Raw genomic sequence first — 13,050 nt, 5'->3', positions numbered from 1 at the left:
TCTGGAAGTAAATCTCATCATTTTACTATGGAGTTCCCGATGGGCAGCTGAGTGAGCAGTCAGTTGCCAAAAAAAGCAAAACCAAAACAACAACCTTTAAATTCATAGCAAATGATCCGGATCTGCCCCAAAATTTACCCCTTGCTCCCCTGGCCCAAGCCCCATCCCTCCACCGAGTTCAGTGCAAATTGGTTCAGTGTTTTTTTCTGTAATCCCGCTGACAAATAAAGACACGCCCGAAAACATAACCTCCTCGGCAGCGGTGAAAAATCTCCATTACCTCACAACGTGGCCCCACCTGTGTGAAACTGAGGCGAGATAAATCAGTAGCAAACACTATTTGGGCCAGATCTGTCAAGCGTACTGAAGTAATGCTCCGAAGGGTATTTTCACTGTGATTACAGGTACCTGGAATGACACAAAGTACCTGTAATCAAAATACAAACGCTGAAAAGTTTAGATAAGTAGTGTATGAAATTAGAAAATGAGTGAATGACAGCACAGATTTCATGAGCGAAAGCCGTCACTGAACGATCAGTCTGCTCGGCTGAAACTAGCAGTTGGGATATAATACAATACTCTCACCTCGTCTCACTGACTCAGACTTGTCGGCTAAATGGGTGACTCCTAATCCTGCCCTTTGCTCTCTGCATATTTTCCGTCTCTCCCTGCTCTAACCCATAGGTGATTAGTTGAACCGGGTGTGTTAACCAGCTCTCCGCTGGCCGAAAACACCTGATTTATGCTTAGCTAATCAGACGCTGGTAGACCGGGAAGGGTCAGAAAAACATGCAGCACTTGGGTTTGGATAGGGGCAGGGCTGAGAACCACTGTGCAGTTTACAGAGATGTCCCAGTTTTCATGGCTTTGGAGAACAGTCCTGTATTTAAGGCTGCAACGATTAGCCGATTGATCGACCGACAGAAAATCAACTGGCAACCGTTTTGGTCATCAAATAATCGTTTTAAGGAAATTATTATATCGGAGATGCCACCTGGGTCTGTGGGAAATTCTAAAACGGGCATTTTTCACTATTTTCTTGCATTTTACAGACAAAACGATTAATCGAAAAAATAATCTGCAAATTAATCGATAATGAAAGTAATTGTTGCAGCCCTACGACAAATAACACTCTAAATTCTTTTCTGCATTTCAAAAGTCACACGCACACAAATTCAGCGTGGAACTGAATGAGAAGGGGAAACACTGTCCTACACACTGAAGGATTTCTTTCCTAAAAACAATTTTCTGCCAGTTGTGAGATAAATAATAATCATGGCGCTCGCTCCAACAAAATTATTGTCGTCATTAAAGTAAAACTTTGGATGTTATTAGCAGTTTTAGGATGCAAACCAGGATGTGATACCAATACTGATACCAATCACATAGAAATTTGGATTCAATTAAAAAACAGCAGGAAAAAAAAAATGGAATGAAAGTCTTCATATAAAAAGGGAAAGGACGAGTGTGCAGGAGGGTTCCCACAACAGCTGAAGAAGAGTGACACCTGCTGGAACGCCAGAAAAACAGAATTTGAGACTTGAGTAAATGCTCCAAAACACCAATTTATAGACTGAAATCCTGATGGAACTCTGTTTCCCAGAACATTTTTAAGTCTGCATGTCCTCTTATTTTTGGATGTTTTATTTTTTTTTTTTTTTTTTTTTAATTTTATTCTGCACCAGAAGAAGTGCAGTTTTCTTTCGTTTGCACAAAGAGCAACTAGACATAACATTGGCTGGACTGATACGAGTTTGTTTAAAACAGTGTTTTATTAACATAAGACCGTGTCCCCCGAAAGTCATGGACATCTGGTAAGTTGCTGTTCTGACTACATAGTTAATTTGGAATTAATCACTGATGCCGGCTCACTCTTTGATAGTCGTGTTTTTAGAAGTTGTAATATCCCCCAAGTAACCCACAAGCTGCTGCAGATTTTTAACCACCGTCAAAAGAAAAAGCCAAAAATTCTCAAATTTAAAAACACTGAATATCACCACCGTAACCGCATCGGCCCCCATTGGTTCACACACCCCTTTACCACCTGGATTAATTTATTTTAAAAAATGGAAATCTAACACATTGCAAACCCTCGTGATCTCCAAACACACGGCCAAAGTGCAGACCGAACAGCTGGAGACATGAACAGACACGAAACATAGCATCCTAAAATCCGTCATATCAACCAATTGAACTAATGTTGCTTCGGTATCATCTTGTCTGAATACACGGAAATCGGCTCTTAACGGTAGCGCCTGATCCTTCAGTGCGCTCTTTGACAGTTTCAGTTTTTCCCCGCTTATTTCCCACGTCTCAGAGTAAATTAAAATGACATTACCAGGTTAAACAAGACTCTTGTTCCCATGATGCAGTGGTCCCAGGGATTACCACAGGCTCTGCTGTGACTACAAACCCGTCGCAGATCTTTTCCCCCTCTAATACTTCAGTAATCCATCATGGCGCTGTTCACAGAGGGGACACAGACGCTCCCTGTGAATGGACGTTTTCGCCACAAATCTTCCCGTCACAGAGCGAAAAGTCCGCAAGATGCCGAGGAGAAAAGTGTCTCACAGAGGAGGATGAGGGGTAAACAGCCCAAGGTTTTCATCTTTTCTGTTTGCACCCACCTCTTCTTCTCCTCCTGATGGGTTGACTATTTCTGCAGATCCTGCGGCGTGCTGAAGGTCTCGTAGACGTTGGCTGCAAACTCCTTCACCTGGTCGTTCAGCAGCAGGTCCTGCGGAGAGACAAACAGGAAGTCAGTGATACTTACTCAAAAGTAATATACAAAGAAGAAAAGACTGACGATATTGGTTTTTGCTTTTGGTTTCTTGTATGTTTTATGATGAATTTGTTTGTAACTGGAACATGATCTTAGGTTATGACTCAGCAGACAGAAAGAAAGAGAGAAAACTGAACCCAAAGCAAACAGACAGTGACCTTTGGGTTTTCAGATGACTGAGCCCATCTGCTGGTTTGTGCCAGCAGTGGAGATTTGTTTGACTGCATCTGGGGGGTGACTGACCAATGCACCACTTAAAGCACTTGGGTTACACAATTTTCCAGAGCTCAAAGTGACGTCACCAGATGTTTGTTTTGTCCAAACCAACACTCCGCTATAATGAAAGGAAAAGCAGCAAATTCTCCTCTTTGAAAAGCTGGATCCATAAAATGTTTGGCCTTTTTGACTGAAAGACTGAAATTGCCAAAACAACTATTGAAATATCAGCCCATTCGTTTTCTGTCGAAGAGCGAATCGATTATTCGACTAGTTGTCGCAGCTCTGCACGCAAGGACGTATGAACAGATGAAAGCGTCTCATTCCGGAGTAAATCCACCCGATGCAGGTTTCTCCGTCCCTCCACTGAGATGTTTGTTTGTCTGAACAAAGAAAACCGAGGGCACGTTGGTGGCTGAAGCCTGGTTTTACCTGAACAAAGTGGCTGGGAGTCTCACTGCAGATGGTGTTGATCTGACCGTTGATGATAGGGATGATCTTCGCCAGCGGCAGACTGACTGCAGACAGACTGGACGCACACACAGACAGACAGACAGACAGACAGAGGGGTCACGCTGAGGTCAATTTCAACTTCCCGCTCGGACTTCGTTTTCCATGTCCGGCAGGAAAGTTAAAAAAAAACAGAATCGCAAACATCACCAGCAAAGTGATGAAAAACTGTTGATGTGTGGCCATTGATCAGTTTGCTGGTATTGAGACACAAGGTAACGTGAATAGATTTTACAACACTTTAATATGGTACACTGTCGTAAAGTGCACCACTAGAGTCAAACTATTAATGGCTGTAATATATTAAAACAAAAAATACAAAAGAAACAAACAAAAAAATGCACATAGCGTATTTTTCAAAAATAAATATTACCCGTGTCCCAAACCGATACTATATGCAAAATCAGGTTTTCAATATGTTGTGTGTTCACAATGCAAAAGTGACAAAATACACTCAGTACACATACTAAACATGCTCGATTTTTAATGCTGAAAACGCTGAAATAAATTGCGGGAGTTTTGATAAATATTTAGAATGACATTAGATAGAGAACCAACGTCGCTCGTATGGTAAAATTTCCTGTTAGTATAAAATGTTAATTATTTTCTATGCTTGAACTAAACACTTAAAGGACCAGTGTGAAGGATTTAGGGGGATCTATTGGCAGAAATGGAAAATACTACACATAACTATGTTTTCATCAGAGCTTAATCACCTGAAACTAGGAATCGTTCTCTTTTCGTCAGCTTAGAATGAGCCTTTCATATCTAGATAGGGAGCGGCTCGTCTTCCACGGAGCCCGGCATGTTGCACCAACACGTTTCTACAGTAGCCCAGAACGGACAAATCAAGCGCTGACTCTAGAGGGCGCCTTTAGTATCTTTACGTTACCTGGAGGCCGCCGTGGGTCCTCCTACATGCCTGGAAAGGGAGGGGTGAGGGGTATTCAGGTGGTTGCAGTCTGCAACCTCAACACTAGAGGGCACTAAATCCTACACACTGGCCCTTTAAAGCAACATGTGTATACAGTACAGATTAGTATGTAGTATGGAACTGGGACACGCTGACTATTATTGATCAGCGTGTTTGCCAGTCGAGCAGCTCACCTATCAGGTGCACAGCTGGTGGCGGAGTCACCAGGAGGCGGGCGGAAGAACTCGGCCAGGTTGTCAAGGAGACGAGAGAAACCCCGGTTCAGGCAGGCGTTTAGGACAGTGGTGAAGTCTGGACTGCAGTCACACAAATCCACACATCAGAAACACAAAGCTCACAAATGTAAATACATGCAAGTTAAAAATGACGGTGGCGTTTACCTGTCCAACATGTCTCTAGTCTCGTTTAACAGTCTGATGGTCAGAACGTCGTTTTCTGTCAACCCACACGCCTGGACAGAAGAGAAGCTTTGTTACATACTGTGGTGCGGTTTTGTTAAACACTGCTTTCAGTGGCACTGTACGTGTAGCAACCTGGTCGGCGAGCGCGTTCTCGTCGTCGGCCAGCAGGTACCAGGACAGTGACCGCTCGGAGCCGGCCTCCACCTCCGCTCTGATCCAACTCAGCTGCTGCTCCAACTCCAGCAGGGACAGACTCTGCTTCAGAGACACCCTGGAGACACACACACACACACACACCCAAAGTTTGGATGTCAACAACAGATAAGTCCACAAAGACAGAAGGGCAGCTTGAAAACTAGAGCCAAAATAATCAGTCAACAAACAAGTTGGTTAATTGACAATTACCGGCAGCAATTTTAATAAGAAGGAAAAAATGTCAAACATTCCTTGGTTCCAGCATCGTAAATGCAAGGATTTGCTGTTTTTTTTCCTGTTTTATATCACTGTCAATTAAATATCTTTGGGTTTTGGACCATTGGCCAAATCTGAAGACATCAGCCTAGACTCTGGGAACTTCCGAAGGAAATTTTTAACTATTTTCTGATTTTTTTCATAGACTAAATGATTAATACATCAATCAAAAAAACAAAACAAAACATCACTGAACAGATGGACAATGAAAATAATTATTAGGGTCCAGACACTCACCCTCCCAGTGAGTTCTGTACGGCTTTCTTCACCACCGTCATCAACTCTGTCAAACCTGAACAGAGACAGAGAGAGAGAGAGAGAGAGACAGAGACAGAGACAGAGAGAGAGAGAGAGAGAGAGAGAGACAGAGACAGAGACAGAGACAGAGAGAGAAGTCACTGGAGGAGTCTTAACGTTGTGCTGCCAGACTGAGGTAAACAAAGATGAGCAGGGTCAGACAGTGACGTGCACTTCTGTGATCGTAGTGCGTCTGTGCATCCTACCGTCTCCTAGTAGATGCTGGATACTGGACAGGTACTGCTGCTGGACGTCTGGTGGAGCAAGAGGGGTCTGGAAGAAGACACACGTCACACACACAAACACACACACACACCCATGTAAACGAGCATTAAATGTCTTCTCCTACACTTGCTGTGTCCTCTGTTTTTGTTCGCACAGGGTTTTCCTTTCTGTTTTTCCATAGCAAACCAAATACAGTTGTGTATAAAATTCTCTGCATCGGGGTCAAGTGGTAGCAGACGTTCACGCTGTATTCTTACAGTTCTATATGTGAAAGGAGCTTAGGAAAGCCTCACTGTGTTCCTCACCGTTCCGTTCTTTCCAACAGAGTTGTCCAGGTACAGATATCCTCCGATGATGTTCAGCTGGACCCTCAGTAAAACGACCAGCATGCAGGTGCTGTACACTGCAACAATGGTGCGGGTGAAACCTGAACAAAACAAGGGGTTTTTTGCGATCAAACATTGGGTCTCGAATCTCAAATCAAAAAATAAAAACTTAAAGTTGGCAATCCTTCGCACAGCAAAGTAATTTATGAGACTTTACACACTGTACAGGATGTTTTAGTGATGTCTGAGGGGAAGAACAGAACTTACTGATGATCTTTAAATCTTCCCAGACCTCCAGTTTATTGGCCGGTCTGTGAGATGACGTGAGAGAAGAAAAAGCGGCATTACTGTCGGTTCTACATCATCGAGACTGGGCCACATTGCGCTTTACAGTTTTATTTCACTACGTGCAGTAATGTAAGACTTTCAACTTGGATGTTTACTGCAATAACAACATCTGAAAAAAGGTGATAAACTGGCATATTTTGGGTAAAAATACTGACTATAGAAAAGAAATCTATTCTGTCTTTTAACATGAGAATGTGTAGAATTGTGCGTGTAAGTGGACCAGAAATAGATTGAATCCACTGATTCTAAAAGTAAAAGGAACTTCTTCTCACTTGGTCTTGAGTAGTGCAGTGAGACTTTCTGAGTTGAGTTGATTGACGATGGCTTCTCTCAGTGGAGGGAGCATGGACAGCACTGTGACACACACACAAACACACACACACACAGTACAAACAGTCAAATCAGAAATGTTTTGTGCCGAGTTGAGCAAAGTTTCACTTGTAATTTTCCACTGATATTAAGAAAAACAAAAAATTCTAATTAGTTTATTATTCAGGAGAACGAGTGTATAGTGGTTACCGGTCATGTTGCAGGTCCTCTGGTTGCTTTCGAAGTGGAACTGCCTTCTTGCCTGAGCAATGTACTCCGTCGCCTCCTTCTCCTGGAGCTCCCTGATCTTCTTCTGGGCATATTTACCCAGGAAGTACACCCCTGGGGATCACCAACACATAAGAAGTAGTGGTAACTAGTATGAAGCACAGGAAATAATCCTCAAACTTCAAACACACTTTGAGATGAGTCTGAATTTCGCTTAAAAGTCACAGAGAATTCGGTTAGAGCTAAAATGTATGTTTTGCAATAGAAGCTGCAAAAGACATATACTTTTAGCAGTACATTTAAATTTGATTATTTTCATGCCAAGAAAAAAAAAAAGCCTAAAGTTAAAAATAGTTTCACCAAGTCACTTTTATTAATTACAAAATTGTCCTCAAACATACTGATAAATAGGATCCCATGTGTTAGACTGGAAACATTATCTGAATGCCAAAAACATCTCCCGTCCGAAAACTTTCAAAGGCCTTAATAATATTTAAGAAATCCACAAACTCTGAATGACCTCCAGTGTCTGGTGAATGCTGCAGATGCCACTGCGTGATTAACTATCACAGTTTACCACAAAATAATTAGCTACGTGAAAAGACAACACGACTAGTCAGCCTGCAGTTTCCATAAAGCCACATGAGATAAACCGCAAACACCTACTGGTCAGCAGTTCAGTCAAAGCCAGTGTTTACCTGCAATGCTTCATTCTCGCCCTGCACTAAGCGGCTTAGTGATAACTTAATATGTTAACAATTAGCCTCCCTCCATCCGCGCCAAACTTCATTCAATTTTTCTGGAAAATTAAAAAATGCCTTCCTTAGAAGCAAACCCGCAAATAAACATGTTTATTGGATCGTCGCAAGTCATTTTTAAACTCGGTATACAAACGACTAACTACGCAACGTTAATTTTGGATAAATATAACTTTTCTCATCTGGTCTTGCCACAGATCTTTTTCTGTAAAATACAACCGTTGGATGGTTGAGACCCGCAGATATTTTTTGGAAATTCTGCCGCTTGGTGGAGAAAATATATGCCGAATTAAAAAAAAACAACCCTATTGATTCATAGTTACTCTTGAGACATATCTTGCCAGGCATTCGCCTTTACTGGGAAGAGAAACGAAATACAATTTCTAGATTATGCAGCGGAGCCTGGCGTGTGGCTAGGATCTACTATTAGCACAGTAGCTAACAGGAACACGTTACCTCCAACTAAAGCTCCGGCGAAAATAAATTTTCTTTTGTGGCGCTTAACAAAATTCCAGGCAGACGAAAACATCCTCGGGCAATTACGGGTTCACGAACAATGACTCCAAAAAAACACTCTGGACTTTTAAATTTGTCCGGACTATTTTACGGACATGTTATCTGAAGAGTTTCTGCTGGTTAGCATTGCCTTGCTAACATGCCAACTGTCAAAAAAAGTGCCCGATCAAAGTGAGCAGAGTAAACAAAATAAGTTCCGGCCCTCAATTAAAAAATAAAACACGAAATGAACTCATATTGCACATTATTTGGCATATTAATTTATACTACCACTATAAACTTTTCATAACGATTTAATTTAATATTTAAATAAATTTTTATAACGCACTAAAATGTAGTTAGAAGCAGGTATAAGGACATTTCAACTGTTTATTAAAGTGCAGTATTTGTCAACAGTTATAATAGAGCCCATGAAGACATATATATATGAATGCACCTGTATTTTACTATACTATCATTCATTATTTTTTTATACAGCAGCCTCCATTTATGTGTGTCCACGGGAGGAGTTGTTGACAAATACATTGCTAAACGTTTACAGTATATCTGCTTACAACTGCCATAATGTCTTTTATTTACCATTTATTCCATATTTATATGCTGCTTATACATGCTAAATGTATAAGCCTAAATTAAGTTTGAGGCAAATCGATAAAACCCTAAAAAAAAAAAAGTCATAAATGCGGCTTTTATTTTATAGTAATATTCCCTTACATCCGGTCGACATCTAGTCAAGTGTAATCAAACTGACGCATCGAAAACATCGGCAAGGTGCCATCGAGGAGGTCGACTGCTCATGTCTGGGAGCGGTCCGTCCAATATTATCTTCCCCCTTCCCGTGTGAGTGCGTGACACACGTACGTACGTTACAGAGAGTGAGTAAACGCGGGCAGACAACCTACGGAGTGTCGTCGGAATGAGGCTGATATGAGTTTTATTCAAGTCAGGCAGCAGTCGCAGTCGCCAATGGGAACGCAGGGAGAAAGCGGAGCTGCCTCCGCGGAGAGCTTTTACCCGAGCGATGAAGACACCGAGACGTGGATGGCCAACGCGTTTGACATGGTGGGTAAATACAGACGCAGTGATCGACAGGTCAGTCAGTCAGTCAGTCAAAGCTTCAACCGGATATCTTCGGCAGGGCACCATATAGGAGCGAAAATCCACGTTGGGAAATTAAAAGTTTTGCTTCAGGGAGAGGTTCCTCTCGCCACCCATTAAGCCAGTGTCTCGTGTCAAGTGTTAAAAGGTGCCTTAAAGTGTTGTTTAGTCTTTACAAAGCAAAATGTGGGGAGAAAATTCAAGTATTCAAGTATTTGTCCTTCTGCATTTTTGTTCAGTCGCCGGTCTGTGGCGTCCTGGTTATGACTCGGGTTTATGGAGTGTCCCGGTCTGTCATGGCGTCATGGCGGTCATGAACCTGGACACCGAACGCGTGAACGTTGCCCCGTGCTAATTTCGTGTAAACGTGTTGCTGCAGGCCCGAGGTGCCCTGGAGAATGGAGAGGTGCCCGTCGGATGCCTGATGGTCCACAACAACCAAGTCGTGGGCAGGGGACGGAACGAAGTCAACGAGGCCAAAAATGTAGGAAAAAAATGAAGAAAGTGCCGTGTCTGTGTTTTAAACGATCCACCCGTTTTTTACGGGCGAGAAAACACGAGCTCGAGACTGCTGCGGACATCGCAGTTCAGCATGAAATCAAACTCCCTCTTCTTTTGTTCTTCGTGTCATTAGAAACACGAGCTTGCGTGGTCTCTCCAAACACTCGTGGGCTCCTACAGCAGTAGCTGCCCACGTCGAACCTCACATTGGGGGGCTAACAAATCCAGGGCCATTTGGTCCACATTGCACATTTAATCACAGGGAAACTCGACCTGCTTTGCGTTGAGCTACTTAGAATTTCAAATTGCGTCTTTCTTGACCACTTGTGCTTTTGGGATTTGAAGCTCGACTAATGGATATTTCTAACTGGTACAGACATTTTATCCAGTAAAAACACTGGGAAGCTCTCACCTCTTAAAACGTGAATTTTTCTGAGGGAGTTTGGTGCTCGGGTTTTCTCCAGCTCAAAGAGAAGATGACACCTAAGCGCAACACACTGTAATGCTCCTGGGCACGTGTTCGCGCGTGGTGCTTTTCAGGCCACTCGCCACGCTGAGATGGTGGCTCTGGACCAGCTCCTGGACTGGTGTCGCCGTAGCAACCTGGATGCGAGGAGCGTGTGCGAGCGAACCGCCCTGTACGTCACCGTGGAGCCGTGCATCATGTGTGCTGCTGCCCTACGCCTGCTCAGTATCCTCTCGGCCTGTGTGTGTCTGTCTGTGTGTGTGTGTGTACTGTATATGTGTCGCGTGTGCGAGCACTGTTCCTTCACCGTCTGCCAGATATCCCGGTGGTCGTGTACGGCTGCAGGAACGAGCGGTTCGGAGGCTGCGGTTCGGTTCTGGACGTTTCCTCGGCGAACTTACCTCAGACTGGGACCACATTCAAGGTGTGTGTGTGTGTGTGTGTGTCCCTGGTGTCTTTGTATCTTTGTCTAATTGCTGTTTTTTTTCATTTGCGTGCGAGTGCGTGTGTTGTCCTACGCCTGTGCTTGTGTGTTGAGGCCCGGGATGTTGTCCGGACTCTCCGGAGGAGTGACCAGTGCTCGGGGGAATCACACGCTCACCCGTCACACGTGGATGCAATGTCCGGGTGTCCACATGCTTTAGTAGCGCGCAGCGTGAATGACTGTGTGTCCGTGTGTTTAGTGTGTTTCAGGTCACAGAGCCGAAGAAGCTGTAGAGATGCTGAAGACTTTCTACAAACAGGAGAATCCAAATGGTGATTAGAAACCATCTGCTCTTCTTTTTTTCCTCCCTGTCTATTTCCTCCCTTATTTTTCTGATTTCCTCTCTTTCTCATCTCTCCTCATTTTGTTCCATCTTTTCTTGCATTTTTTCTTTCTTGTTTCTCATTTTTGACCCTTTTTTTCTCATCTCCTCTCCTAATTGTCTCCTTTCAGTCACACCTCTTTTCATCTTTCTCCTTCTTCATCATCTTTTTGCCTTTTTCTTCTCAGAGTTTTAAGTTTTATTGAGCTGTTTTCCAAAATTCCACAGGGACACTTCATTTCTTTACTACTATCTCCTTTTACGTTCTCTCTTTCCTTTTTATTTCCTATTTTTCTGCAGTTTTTTTTAGCTTTTCTTAACTAGTCTTTGTTTTATTTTTCTTTGCTGTGATTTTTACTCTTTTTCTTTTCCTCCATTTCTGTTCTTGTCCTCTTTTTGTCTTCTCTTCTTGTTTTTTCTTTTCCTCTCTGTAACAATATTGTACTTCCTGTCTGTTTCAGCCCCAAAACCCAGAACCAGGAAGGACTGAGATTTTCCAGACGTTTGAGTTGTAGATTTACTTTTTATATTTCTTGTATTTACGTTTCTGTATTTTGCAATTTAATAAACGATGTTATGAATAATTTTTTGTGTGTTGCAACAGTAACTGCCTTTCGGTCAGTCTGCCTGCAGGGGGAGCAGCAGGTCAACTAACTACCCTTCGCCACACCGAAACACTCACACAGGAGAAGCGAAACTCAGTGTCTCCAAAACATCAGCTTATCGGGAACTGAAACACTGCAAAACTTTCATCCACTCACAGACGAGCGTGTGATCCTGCAATTGGAGCAAAAATCTGAAGATGATCAACTTGGATCACTGGTTCACTGGATGTAGTGTGGGTGAATTTGAGTAGGTTTCCTTTATCAGTCATATTGCAGGTTATGTTTGTTCTTCAGCTGTAAATTAAAGCGCACTACTGAAGTGAGTGTGTGTGCGTGTGTGTGTGTGTGTGTGCAGTGCTTCTAAACAGGACGGACCTTCTCAACCGCTCATATAACAAATGTGCACACACCCACACGCTGACAGATTATAGACCTGTCGTTTCATTTCCTCTCTGATACGCACACACACATACTGTGACGTGTGGTGGTGTGTGTGTGTTGGCAGTATCTGCAGCGGGGAGTTGCAAGAACTGAATGTGTGTGTGCTCCGCTACTGAGTGTCGGAGAACGTGTGCTGGGTGAGTGTGTGCGTGTGTGTATCGGGCGTCTTGTTTTTCTGGTTTTTTTTGTTTGTTTTTTTTTTCCAACAAAGCGACGGAAGGATTTTTAAACTCTTTCACACACCGTCTCTCTCTTTTTAGCGTTTGTTTTGGTTTTCAGCGCGTTCTTTCTCTCCTTCCATCCTCTCAGCGGCTGACAACTTCCTTCCTTCCTCCACTGCTTCCTTCCTGCTTCTTTCCTTCCTTCCTTTTTAGTTCATTTTTCACTTTCCTTCCTTCCCTTCAGTTTTTTTTTTTTTACAACTTCCTTCCCTGCCTCTTTCCTTCCTTCGCCCCTTTCACCCTTCTCTGCCACCTCCCTTCTTTCAGTGGCTGATCACATCAAATTGTATGTTTTTTTTTTCTATTTATTTCTTTAATGAGCCATGTCATTTTCTTTCTTCCTTCCTCTTTTTCGTTTCCTCTTCCTTTTCTATTTCTCATCTTCTTTCCTTCCCTTCTTCCTTCTTTCCACTTTTCTTTTACACCTCCCGCTCTTTCCTTTCTTCTTTGTTCCCCCCTTCTTGCCCACATCCTTCCTGTCCCTCCTGTTTTACTTGTTTTCTCACAGTCTTTCCTTCCCCTTTTCCTTACCTCTGTGGCTCATCGTGTTTCTTACTTTTGTTTACCCTCTTTCATTCTGGTCTCCGTCCT

At 43.0% G+C, this 13,050-nt stretch overlaps 2 protein-coding genes across 3 annotated transcripts; one reads left to right on the top strand and one right to left on the bottom strand.

Annotated features, from left to right (window-relative positions):
• Nucleotides 1–1,620: 1,620 nt before the first annotated feature.
• On the bottom strand, nt 1,621–8,510 carry pex3 (peroxisomal biogenesis factor 3). The gene is made up of 12 exons (XM_040125374.1): nt 8,262–8,510; nt 7,030–7,161; nt 6,783–6,864; nt 6,430–6,473; nt 6,142–6,263; nt 5,818–5,884; nt 5,552–5,606; nt 4,976–5,114; nt 4,823–4,893; nt 4,616–4,738; nt 3,431–3,527; nt 1,621–2,737 (listed from the first exon to the last, which is right to left on the bottom strand). Exons 1-12 carry the CDS (start codon nt 8,332–8,334, stop codon nt 2,654–2,656), a joined length of 1,089 nt encoding a protein of 362 aa, XP_039981308.1. The 5' UTR covers nt 8,335–8,510; the 3' UTR covers nt 1,621–2,653.
• A 566-nt stretch (nt 8,511–9,076) lies between these two features.
• On the top strand, nt 9,077–12,106 carry adat2 (adenosine deaminase tRNA specific 2). 2 transcript variants are annotated; one of them, XM_040125376.1, is made up of 7 exons: nt 9,077–9,383; nt 9,799–9,903; nt 10,461–10,611; nt 10,704–10,810; nt 11,070–11,142; nt 11,654–11,703; nt 11,797–12,106. In XM_040125376.1, the coding sequence occupies exons 1-6, from the start codon at nt 9,249–9,251 to the stop codon at nt 11,680–11,682; spliced, it is 600 nt and encodes a 199-aa protein (XP_039981310.1). In that variant the 5' UTR covers nt 9,077–9,248; the 3' UTR covers nt 11,683–11,703; nt 11,797–12,106. The 2 variants fall into 2 exon arrangements, with proteins under 2 accessions (XP_039981310.1, XP_039981309.1); XM_040125375.1 differs by lacking the exon at nt 11,797–12,106 and having other exon boundaries at nt 11,654–11,774.
• Nucleotides 12,107–13,050: the final 944 nt, after the last annotated feature.

The sequence above is a fragment of the Xiphias gladius genome, chromosome 4, assembly GCF_016859285.1.
Source record: "Xiphias gladius isolate SHS-SW01 ecotype Sanya breed wild chromosome 4, ASM1685928v1, whole genome shotgun sequence".
Classification (NCBI taxonomy): domain Eukaryota; kingdom Metazoa; phylum Chordata; class Actinopteri; order Istiophoriformes; family Xiphiidae; genus Xiphias; species Xiphias gladius.
Note: the sequence above shows the minus strand (reverse complement) of the source record. Positions and strands in the feature narration are given on the sequence as shown.

Coding starts and splice junctions, on each gene's coding strand:
- pex3 (XM_040125374.1), bottom strand. CDS start 8,334: ATGTTTTCGTCTGCCTGGAATTTTGTTAAGCGCCACAAAAGAAAATTT. Junction 5,607..5,817: donor CCAGCATCTACTAGGAGACG/GTAGGATGCACA, acceptor GTCTCTGTTCAG/GTTTGACAGAGTTGATGACG. Junction 5,115..5,551: donor GTACAGAACTCACTGGGAGG/GTGAGTGTCTGG, acceptor GTGTGTCTCCAG/GGTGTCTCTGAAGCAGAGTC.
- adat2 (XM_040125376.1), top strand. CDS start 9,249: ATGAGTTTTATTCAAGTCAGGCAGCAGTCGCAGTCGCCAATGGGAACG. Junction 9,384..9,798: donor TGGCCAACGCGTTTGACATG/GTGGGTAAATAC, acceptor GTGTTGCTGCAG/GCCCGAGGTGCCCTGGAGAA. Junction 10,612..10,703: donor TGCTGCCCTACGCCTGCTCA/GTATCCTCTCGG, acceptor ACCGTCTGCCAG/ATATCCCGGTGGTCGTGTAC.